Raw genomic sequence first — 12,224 nt, 5'->3', positions numbered from 1 at the left:
TTTATGAGAGTCATGACAAGGTGCTTTGGGGGAAGGGACAAAGCAGAATGCCTACATGCAAGCCTCAGAAACACTGTCAAAGGAACAGTTCTGCAAGCCAGATCGGCTTAACTCTGTCTAAAGTGGTGTGCTACTGCTCAACACACCCAGACCCTGTATCTATGGGCTGGAGGAAGAAGGCTGATGTAGGTCTTTTCAACAAAAAGCCACCCACCATCTCGAACTCTCATGTGTTTGACGTTAAGCACAAAAATGTAGTTAAGCTTATTTTTATTAGATTTATTAAAGAAATGTCATTCAGTATAGAATGCTTGCCTGGTATGCAAGAGAGCCTGGGTTTGATCCCTAGCACCCCTCCCCCCAAAATTTAATGAAAATAACCCTCACTGCCACATGAAACGACTGTTTTTAAGACACCAGAAGTGTACAGAGCTAGAGTAAGTGTATGAGACTTTGTAAATTTTTACAAATATTGACAAAAAGATAAAATATGAAATAGATCAAACACTGTGACATTACTGGATACATTCAAAACAGTTCTACCACGGATGTCAAAAATTAGCATTGCAATATTACACTAGGAACTTGAATTTTGTTGCTTTTTTTTTTTTTTTTTTTTTTTTGAGGGTCTGGGGATAGAACCCAGGGGCATTTGTCCTCCAAGCTACACCCCCTGCCCTATTTTTTTATTCTTTACTTTGAAACAAGGTCACTAAGTTGGGGAGGGCCTCACTAAGTAGCTGAGGCTGTCCATGAACCACGATCCTCCAGTCTCCGCCTCTGGAATACTGGAATATAAGCCTGTGCGACCACACCCCGCAATTTTGTTGCTTTTTAAAAATTGATGCAATAAGTTGCTATAAAAACAAACTTTGGAAAATAATGAATCTCCCAGGCTAGACATAACAATTTTAACATCGAAATAAACTTGTTTCCATTTTATGAGCTGCACTTAAGCCTTTTAATGCTCTATCCTCAGTGCCTTGCTACAGTATAACCATCGCTATTCTCACGGGCAGGCCACAATGCAACCTGAGACAAATAAAAACTGTCTGCAGCTTTATAGTAAGAAAACTGAAGAAAATAGATATAGCCTCACATTCTCTTAAATAAATAGCATGTAACTTATGTCTTAATAACAGGCCAGCTCAAGCCGGCCGCGGTGGCGCACGCTTGTAACCCCAGCACTTGGGAGGCTTAGATAGGAGGATCACACAGGTTCAAAGCCAGCCTCAGCTACTTAGTGAGGCTCTCAGCAACTTAGTGAGACCCTGTTTCCAAATAAAAAATAAAATAGGTCTGTGAGTATAGCTCAGGGCTAGAAAGCCCCTGGGCTCCATCACAGTACCACAAAAAATAAATAACAGGCCAGCCCTGTACCTCAATTTCACGAACTTTTTTCATATATGAACTTAAAAATTAATATTTACTAATATATATTGGCACTTGTTATGTTTTGGGTGTGGTATGTCCCCCAAAGCCTCATGTGTTGAACGCTTAGTCCCCAGTGCAGTCACTCAGAGGCAAGACACCTGGGGTATGAGTGGATCCTGAGTCACCCATTGACGGTTCATGGGTGACAGAGTCACTGGGAGGTGGTGAAACTCTTAGGACATGGGGAGTCGTTGGAGGCATACCCTCAAGGGTATGTCTTGTCCTTAGGCCCCCTCTCCCTCATGATTCCTGGCTGCTATGAGGCAAGGAGCTTTGTGCACCACATCTTTCTGCCATGATGTGTGTTTCACTGTGGCCCAGGCAGTGGAACTAGCTGATCAAAGGCTAAAACTGTAAGCCAAAAGCAATCTTCCCTCCTTTAAGCTGTTTTCATCAGGTATTTTGTCACTGCAACAAAAAAAGTTGACTAACACAGCACTCATGCTGTAAGTTAGCTACTATGCTAGGATTGATTTTTCCCACCAGGTCCCACCTTTTTCCTTCTCAAGCATAATACTGAAATTGGTACCGATAACTTTATATCTGACCACAGCATTATATCAACTGTTTCCTTCATCAGGTGTCCACTTTCACCTCCTCCCTCCCTCCCCAAATCCCCTTCCACTATTTTATTAGTATCTCCCCTTGTTCATCTGAAGTCTCTTTTGTTTCTTACTTTCTCTCTAGCTTCCACGTATGATTAAGAACATCCAGTCTTACTTTCTGAGACTAGATAATCTCGTTTAGCCTAATATTCCCTAGGCTCATCCATTTTCCTGCAAATGGCATAATTTTGTACTTCTTTATGGATGAGTAAAATTCCATTGTGCGTATAAACCATGGTTTTCTAATCATTCATCTGCTGACAGACTCCTAAGCTACTTCCATAGGTTGGCTGTTGTGAAGTGTGCTGCTATAAACATGGATATGCATGTATCCCTGTAACATTCTGATTTCAATCCTTTGGAAAGATCTCCAAGAGTGGTATAGCGGTTTTATTCTCCGTCTTTTGAGGAACCTCTATATTGATCTCCATAGTAGTGGCACTAATTTGCAATCCCACCAACAGTTTGTAACTGTTTCCCCACAGCTAGGGTAAATTTGATAACATGTTACAATATCTATTAAACAACTCTTTTACTATTATATTCATTTAAGAAGTAAAAGAATTAAGACTTAACAAAAATTTAATAGACCAATATCACAAACCTAATCAACCACAACTGAAATCAAACCCAGGTCTTTTTACTAAAGTGTTTGTAACTGGTTATTCCTGAACCCCTTGGGTTTGGGAGTGTAACTATTAGTACTTTCTAAGGATAGGGGAAAGGAAGTTTTCATTAAGTTCTCAAAGAGGCCCACAATTCCACAAAAAGTTAAGATCCACCTCACCATACCAATATCAGTGTCAGAGCCAAAAAATGCACACTGGACTTCTGTTCCTGTCACCAAAATTATGGTGTTTTCTTCCGTACTGTTGAGCAGGGGGAAAACTCTTCTCTACTGTGAAGCAGGAGAAAATTATCTTACATGGCTTTAGTTTTGCTTCAAAATTCTCAGGGCAAATAAAGATTTCACTCCTTGACAATTTCCAGCATTCCCTGACACAGGTTAAGTTACGCAATAAATTGCAATACTGTATCCATTTACATCCAATTCTGCGATTTCACAAATAGAGACCAGAGTTATTTAGTCATTCTGCTTTCCAAATGTGTTTCAATCAACCAATCCTCCCTGCATTGCCTGGGAAATAAGCTATTATTATATCCACTTCCTAGGAAGTAAAACACTGTCACCCCGAGGCCAGGCAATAAATCAGCTACAGAACTGGGATCAAGAGTGAGAAGTTCCCAACTCCCCTCCCCTCCACCTGCCAGATCTTCACTTGTCATGGCACCTCCTCCCAGCTGAACAGAAAACAGGAACCAACTACTGCCTTCTCCACTAGGATCTAGTGCCGAATCATTAAGTTGGAATATGCTACCAGCTCCCCAGGGACAGTGTGCTCCTCTTCAAAAGATGAACACCTGGCAGGTGCCTGGCATCTTTGAAGGGAAATGAAACCAATGAGGAATGCTGGGGTTTGGGAATCTCTCTGCCAGGACAAAACTCTGGAGTAGGTGTGGCACTCACACTCCTGACATCCTGCCACTAGCATCCTGCAACTTCGGATCCATCCAAAACTCCTTATCAGAAACAGGAGTATTCCTTTAGAAATGGTCTGTACTTGGGACTTCCTCATTTTAAGTATTAGAGAAATGAACCTCAGGAATGAAACATATTCCCAAGGTCTTACAACTGGTAGGAGAGATGGTTCTAGAAAATAGATCCCCAAACACCAGTCTGGGATCCTTGCAATCCCAGGGGGACTGGGGAATGGGTCATGGTTATTGCCAGAGGCTTGGGTTACTGCCCAGCTAGGGTTGTTCTGTCTCTGCCAGGCTAGGATTTGCTCAGCCCTCCTTGTACCAGATTCAGCGGTTGTGTCCAAAGCAGAGAGCTACACCAGGGCTCTAGTCTGTGCTCACTTCTACCAAGGACAAAGGCAATTACTTACTAAAGCTAACCCCAGCCAAAATGAGGAAAACATCCCTGGCACTGAGGAATTAACTTCAGAAGGAGTCTATGTTAAGGTAATGTTTTATTTATGGCCCCGCCTGACCGAAGTGACTTCCCTATTAGGAACGTCCAAAACAAACAATCTTAAAGTCTCGAAGAACCTTATGCTTCAGTCACTGTCCACCAAAGCAGACAGAAAAAGAGCCAGAGAGAGCGGACAGGTAGGTGGGCATCGAAGCCCAGTGGGTCAGGAGGCGCCCTACAAGTTCTGGATAAACATCCTTCCAGGAAACTAGGACTGACAAGTCCTCTGAGTAAGGCGGGACTTTCCCTGGCATCCTGGAAACAAGTGGAAACGGGGACTGAGGCGCACCGGCTTGTGCCACCCGCAGAGCACGAGGAGTTTTCCTCTCCCGGAGGATCCGCGTTGCAGCGATCGCGAAAACCACCCGCGGGTGATCCCAGGGGGCCGACGCCAGCGAGATCCCGCGGAGCAACTCCGGGCTCCCGCTCCCACCAGCGGCGCCCCCCGCCCAACACACCGCCTCTCCCCTCCGCCCGAGCGCCGCCGGGGTGGGCGGCTGGCAAAGCCCACTCGGGAGAATCAGATCTCAGTGGTGGGGACGTGCCAGGCGTCCTGACCGCGTCCACTCGCTGACCCAGCCAAGCAGATACAGAGATTTAAAGAGTTTGCCACTTTGACATTTCAAAAGCACGCCACCGGGCAGCGCGTGTAGACACAGGCATGGAGAACACAGCCTCGGGAAGCCACTGACCCCCAGGGAGGCTCCTGGCTGCCATCACCCCGGCTGGACTCGGGGTCCCTCCCCCTCTCCGAGCCTCGGCGCGCCCCAGCCCACGGCGCACTCAGGAGAGGGCGCGGGGTCCCCGGCAGCCGGGGCGCGGAGGGGGCACGGTGGGGGAAGACGGGGCCCACCTCCTCGTCCTGCTCCTCCTGGGACGCGCGGCTGCCCCCGGGCGCGGGCGGCGCGGCTCCTCCGGGGGGCGGCAGCGGCAGTGCGGGGACTCCGCGCTCCGGCCCCGCGCGCGGGGGAGCCCAGGCGGCGGGCGGCCGGGCACCCAGGGCGCCGCCCGGCGGCGGCAGCGGCTGCGAGTCGCGGGGGAAGCCGCCGCGCTCCCCTTCTTCGGACAGAGTTTCTGAGCCCGAGGAGGACTCGGCCGAGGAAGCGCCCAGCGAGGACGCGGCGGCCCCCGCAGGGGCGGGAGTCCGGGCTCCGTGGCCACTGCAGCCGCGGGGCACCGGCTCCGGCGCCTCCGAAACTTTCTCGCCCATGTCCCCTCCGGCCCGAGCGCTGCCCAGAGGCGGGGGGCGGCGGGCGCGCGCGGGCGGCTCCGCTCCGGCTCGATCGCCGCGCTCGGGGGCGGGGGCGCCCGCCGGCCACTAGGTGCGGGCGCTGGGGCGGCAGGAGCCCGCCGCCGAGGGGGCCGCTGCCCGGGCCGGGCGGCCGGCGGGGGCTCCGGCGCGCGGGGACATGCCCGCGGCCACCGCGACCCGCGCTCCGCCGAGCTCCGCGCTGCGCCCGAGCCGCCGGGACTGCGGCTTCTCCCGCAAAACCTGCCTCCGGGACGGAGCGGCGGAGACGGGCAGCCCGGGGAGCCAATGGCAGGGCCGGCGCGCTGGTGGGCGGGGCCGCGCGCCCCCGGAGGCGGGCTCAGGTGGGAGGGCGGGGCTGCGCCCGCCCGGGTCCTGCAGGAGCGCTGGGCGCGGGGGGCAGAGCCCAGGGCCGGCCCCAAACTTAGCCAGGGCCTGGCTGGCCGTCCCTGGGATGCCGGAGAGAGAGACGGTGGGAAGAGGGCGGGGGAATCTTAGGGAAAATGGACTTTGTCCCAAAAAAAGTGAAATGGAGACACCTGACCAGAAGGAGGACTTTGTAAGGAAACAGGCGCACAATGCAGCACACACACACACACACACACACACACACACACACACACACACACACACACGTGCCCACCAGCGTGCTAAGGGATACGGGTAAAGTTCGTGGTTCCGCGAGGGGATCCCAACAGCTCATCTCCAACCTCTCATTTTGTATTTCAACTCCGTAGGCCTCCGTTTCCTCAGCTGTAAATGGACACATTGCAGAGCTTGAGCAGACATGTCTACGGCATGGGCAAGGTGCTGGGCTTGGACACATGAGGAGTTTGCCAAAGATTTTTTTTTTTTTTTTTTGCCTTTATTTCTGCTCGTAAACTTAAGAAGTCAAAGACTTGAACCTTTTGAAAGGGAGGAAAATAACAAATGATTCCCCTGTTTTTAACCAGGACCAAGCCAAATTAGAACAGGCTCTGTGTTCCTAACCATTGTCTGTCAGCATCAGCCAAGCAGAGAACAAAAACAGTTCCCTTTTCCAATTTATTCTCTCCAAGCCCTAGATTGCAAACCAGCAAGATGCAGGAGAGGGTGATTGGTTCCCCTTGCCTATATGGACTGGGAGAAAGAACTTTCACCAAAGATACCAACCTTAAGGCTCTCCCTGGGGCTGGAGGATCAGTCTTTGGGGGTGAATTGAATTTTCTTGAGCTCAGTTCAGCCATGGGAAATAAATGATCCTTCACCCGCCTTTAACTGTGGTCCCAATCTAAGCTCCTTGACCTGAGGTATAAATTCAGCCAGTACCAGGTTTGTTGATTGAGATGTGTGCCAGGTACTTGCAGGCAATACAAAGATGAATAAGGCAGGTCACCTGCCCTTGAGGAGTTTATGTTCAAGTGAGAGATTGATGCCTCATAATATCCCTCCAAGATTCATTTTTAAAAGCTTTGGTAAGTGCTACAACAGACAATGTGCCATGAGAGAAGAGGGGAGAGTTACAGGGAAACCGTAGCAGGTTCTCATCCTCAAGAGTGCTCCAGAATCTCAGACGTCTCCTTGTCAGAACAGCTTTGCCAATTGTCCTTAAGAACAGAAGGACTCAAGTTGAAAGCCCCTTCAGCTAATGAGCCCTTCTATGCTGCCGCAGTATTTACAAGTGATACCTTAGACAAAGGCCCCTATCCTATTAGACAGCAAGATTTGTCCCCATCAGTTACCTCTCCTCCGATGAAGGGGAGCGTAGTATGATGTGACCCTCTTGCCTTAGATGGCCATACTGCAAAACGGACTCTGGCTGTCAGGCTGCCATTGTGACACTTCAGAATTATCCACAGGAATGTGAAGACCTGCTGAGGCGAGAGGGCAATTCTAGTGACTTAGCTAAGTTGTGGAAGCGGAGCTGAAGAGAGAGCGCAGTGGGGCGGTCTGAATCCACCCCTGGGCCTCACAATGACTTTCCTCGTCAGGAGTATTGGTCTTTATCTGAGCCCCTATGTGGTTGATTCAGCAGAGCTGAGCTGAAAGGGCGATTTAAGCAAGCCATTCACATAAAAGAAGAGGAGGGATTGCCTTTCAGTACAAGAGGAAGGATGCAGTTAGGACGTGGTCTGAATTAAGAGTTAAGAGCAATAATAGTTATTATTTATTGAGCCCTAAGTATCTTCTGTGGATGGCCTCACTGAATCCTAGCAGCAACCTGAAGAGATAAATTCTACTAGGTCCACTTTTCAGACAGAGAAACTGAGGATCTACAAAGTCAAATAACTTGCTGGAGGTCACACAGTAAGCTAGCGGTGGAACCCAGTGGTCTGGTTCCCAGACATCTTCATTAAGCATCCTAATATAATACCATCTCAGACCAGTCATATTTCAAGTGTCTGTGTATGTACTACATGACCAATATCCATGGTGTTTTGTTGTCTTGATTCAATATGTGAAAAATACACTTGGGCCACCATTATGTTTATACACTTATAAAATACTGTGTACCAGGCAGGTGAGCTTTTAAATACTTTGTAGTCTTTGTCGTGACATTTGTATGTCAATCTAGTTAATTCTCATATCAACCCAATGAGGAAGCTACTATTATTATTCTCATTTCCAATGTGTGAGATATGTGAAAACTGTGGCACAGAGAAGTTAATTTGCTCAACACCATGCAGCTAGCAAACTCTGGAACCACAATTCAGATATCAGTAGCATGCATGCTCTGAACCTTTGCAGGTTAAAGTTAAGCACCAGATAGTATATCTTGAAATTTTTAACCTTATTTAACTTATTTAACCTCAAAAAAAATCTTTTGCATTACAACTCGTGGCACACAGTATGCATATATACATGCACAAATACATTTTATAAACAATCCCCTTTCTGTAAGCAATGCAGTCTGAAATTATTATTATATTTTATTGAAAATAAGGAAACTAAGTGTGAGCCACTGAATGGATTTCACACTTTACAACCTGCAGCTTCAAAGTGTATTTGATCTACTTGATCACCTCATCGACCAGGGAGAGAACTGTGACTATGGTCCAGACTAAGAGTTTCCAGGCCAGGACTGGGCAACTCAAAGGATGAGCCTGTAAACAGAAAATGATCCGGATAGTTCCCTAAAGTTATCTCAGTTAGACCCATGGACAAGTCCTGGGATCTGGCCAAATCACTGGGCCAAATCAGTTTGCACTGAGTTAAATCCTGCAGTTCAACAGGATTTAACTAACTGAACTGGAGTTCAGTTCAGTTAGTTAAACTAAAAACATCCGCCTCGTCCAAGAAAGTGTCCCTTCCAAGAGAATTTATCATAAATGTCCCTAATGTTAGAGATTTGGGAACCAGATGTGAATGTGAAAAATGGCTTTTTTTCATGATAGGCCATTTTAAGCAGGCGTCAGAGACACAGTCATCATCCTAAGAAGGCAATAGCAGCTGCATGTGCCAAAACCAGACCAGCTGACAGATGAGGAGGGGCAAGGCTGGCTTTCCCCAGTAGAATCACCCTCCATGCCTTCTCTAGGATGTGCTCCTAAGCATTTGGTCAAGGGACGAGCACCCGTGCACACCCATTGAGTGTTCGTCGTGTTTTGTAATTGGACACCTGCCTCAGGTTTCTGTGGTTTCACAAGTGGTGGGAGACATCCATGGCCTCCAGCAATCTCTGTGGTCCCTGCAAGTCTCTGCTGTGTGGGTGGAGCCACGAATGTCAACTCTGTCTCTTTTGGCTGGAGGATGTTCAGTACAAGTTGTCACATCCTTCATCTGTCCTCCATGTCATGACCTTTCTCTCAAGCATTAGGATTAGGATTTAATCAAATTGAAATCAACTATCTTTCTTATGTACATGAAAATAGACCATCATAAACTAATAATGAACATTTTTTTAAAATAATAAGTTATTATGTTCCTGATTAATGCATTGAAAAATACTAAATATCAGATTATTTTTTATTACAAAGATGAAGATACTATCCATCCCTGGAAAGTTATCTTTACAATTGCTATTAATGATGAATTTCTCCATTTTCTTGTACCTAAGTGTAATTATTATTTATTTTTTTATATTTTTTTATTGGTGCACTGTATTCAGGCATCATAGTGGGATACAAACTTTTGTAGACATACATGCACACATCGCCCAGTCAGCCCCCACCCGATCCCCACCCCACTCTCTCCCCATCCCTCCCTCCCATGCTTGGCTTAGTGGTTGACATCTAGTATTATAGCAATTTATCCAAAATTAAAAATGATAATCTCACATAACAGTTTCATTTGTCTGATACCAAGCTTTTGATGACTTAAAGATAACATTTCAATATTTCTTTTTACTTTCTTTCTTACCAGAGAATTTTTTTTTCTATTTTTTTAGGTGAAACTATCATATATTTATATATTTATTTTTCAGAAAAAAACTCTATCCTACTATGGAATATGGACTCTAGATACCCAAAACGATCTTGAAAAAGAACAAAGTTAGAAGATATATATTTTCTGATTTCAAACCATATAAAGCTACAATAATTGAAACAGTGTAGTACTATTCTAAAGGCAGATATATAAACCATTGGAGTTAACTAAAAGCCTAGAGCTAAATTCTTCCCTATATTGTCAAGTTATTTTTGACAAGGTTTCCACGAACATTTGGTGGTGGAAATAATAATCTTTTAAATAAATATTGTTGAAAAATAATAATTACATGGAAAAGAATAAAATTGGACCCTTACCTAATCCCATATGCAAATATTAACTCAAAATAGGTAAAAGACCTAAATATAAATCTTAAGACTATAAACTTTTAGGAGAAAATCTGGGTCATAAAACCTCACAACATTGAAATTGGCAGTGATTTCTTGGATATGATTTCAATGGCACAGGCAACAGAAGAGTATACAAACTCCCTAAAAAATAAAAAAATATTGTATATCCAAAGACAATGTAAACAGAGTTAAAAGTTACTAATAGAATGGGATAAAATATTCCCAAATGCTATATCTGAAGGTATATTAATATTCCAACTAGAAATCCTAAAAATTAACAACAATAAAGGCAAACAATACCATTTAAAGATAGGTAAAAGACTAACATAAATAATGAGTCTCCACAGATAGCCAATCTTAGTTGTCTGTTGGATGGAAAATCTTGTTTCTCTGGTTCTGGTGTGTGTTACCTATTTCTTCTTTGTAGTTAATCTCTTTGAGTATTTTCTCTAGCGCTGGTTTTGAAGACATAAATTCCTTCCGTTTCTGTTTGTCATGGCAGCTTCTTATTTCTCCATCTAATTTGATAGAAAGTTTTGCTGGGTAGGAAATTTTTGGCTGGAAGTTGTTTTCTTTCAGAGTTTGGAATATGTTACTCCAAGCCCTTCTGGCTCTCATGACTTGGTTTGGGAAGTCTGGAGTGATTCTAATTGGTTTGCCTCTGAGTGTCACTTGGCCCTTTGTTTTTGTTGCCTTTAAGATTCTCTGCTTGGCTTTCACATTGGTCATTTTGACAATTATGTGGTGTGGGGATCCTCTTCTCCGATCCTATCTAAAGGGAGTTCTATAAGTTTCCTGGACCTGTGTATCAACCTCTTGCTCTATGTTTGGAATATTTTCTGCTATTACTTCCTTGAAGAGATTGTTGATCCCTTTGGTTTCACTTTCTTTTCCCTCCTCTATTCCAATTATTCTTAGGTTAGCTCTCTTAAAATGGGCCCATATTTCTTCAATATCAGATGCCTGCTGTCAGATATTTTTTCCTAGATTAGAAACTATGCGTTCATTTTTGGAATGATCATCTTCTAAGAGCGAGATTCTGTTCTCTATGTGGTCTAATCGGTTGTTTGTGCTTTGAATTGAGGCCTTTACTTCATTAATTGCATCCTTTATCTCTTTTTGGCTCTCTCTGAGTTCTTTTTGAAGCACCTCTATTATTTCTACAGTTATTTTCCTGATTTGATCTTCTAGAAATCTCTGATTTTCTGTTTTATTGGGTTCTGATGTTGTGGGGTTGTGGGCATTCATTGCTCCAGTATTATTCCTCTTTCCCATGATTTCGGAAGTTTGTGCCTTCTCTGGGTTCTTCCCTTGGGTCACTATGACTCCACTTAAGGTGTTCTGGATCTCGAGTCAGTAGTATCTCAGACCCCACTACTCCTTTACTGGGTTGTATCACAGAGTCTCCGACCCAGAGAGTCGATAGAGGCTGCTTTAGACTATGGGGGGTGCCAGGTTTCATGTTCTCCTATGGTGTGATATCTCTGCCACTGCCACTCCCCCACTGGGTCAAGTCCCAGGGAGTACAGTACTGGGATTTCTCCTCTGTGGCCCGCATTTTGACTCACTGTTCTTGAGTACGCAGTTGTAGCTGTACTGGACTCGGTGAATTTGCTACTGCTGCCGCCGGTGGCAATATGACGCCGCTGCTACACCCTCGGCCGTGAGGCTGGCGTATTTCTTCTTGGTTTTGATTTCCACTCTGAATCCCTGCAGCGTGTGCTGAGCTCAGCCACTGGGAGCTTTAGATGCTCCCTGCGCCGAGAAATCCCACCTGGCTGTTCCGCAGCGGCTCACCTCGGCTTGCTGTAGCTGTCCGGTGAACTCACCGCTGCCGCTGGCAGTAAAGCACTGCTGCCGTGTCCTCGGGCGTGAGGCCAGTGTAGCTCCTCTGTGGCTCTGGGCTCTGTTCTCAGTCTGCTTTCCCTCTGGAGCCTGGTGATTTTTTTGTTTCTCTGGTTATGGTGTTTTCTGGCTATGAAAGGCACTGATTTTGTGGTAATGGAGATTGGTTGTTAGCGGGGCTCTTAAGCCCCGCTTTTCTCGGTCGCCATCTTCCCAGAAGTCCTAAATGTAATTTTTAGATAGAGCAAACCTTGATCCAAAGGTGGCCTAGATTGGGCTTTCTGATCTATACCTATGAA

General features: G+C 45.9%; 1 protein-coding gene across 2 annotated transcripts in view; it reads right to left on the bottom strand.

Moving 5' to 3' along the window:
* The window catches only part of MAST4 (microtubule associated serine/threonine kinase family member 4), a gene marked incomplete at both ends in the record, with an annotated part of 610,384 nt that extends 605,097 nt beyond the window's left edge, over window positions 1-5,287 (bottom strand). For both annotated transcript variants that reach the window (XM_080702972.1, XM_080702973.1), the window contains one exon: window positions 4,931-5,287. In XM_080702972.1, the coding sequence (XP_080559098.1) occupies window positions 4,931-5,287 (357 nt within the window). The remainder of the gene's footprint in view (window positions 1-4,930) is intronic.
* Between the last annotated feature and the right edge of the window lie 6,937 nt (window positions 5,288-12,224).

The sequence above is a fragment of the Muscardinus avellanarius genome (genome assembly GCF_963383645.1).
Source record: "Muscardinus avellanarius genome assembly, chromosome: 1".
NCBI classification, from domain to species: domain Eukaryota; kingdom Metazoa; phylum Chordata; class Mammalia; order Rodentia; family Gliridae; genus Muscardinus; species Muscardinus avellanarius.
Note: the sequence above shows the minus strand (reverse complement) of the source record. Positions and strands in the feature narration are given on the sequence as shown.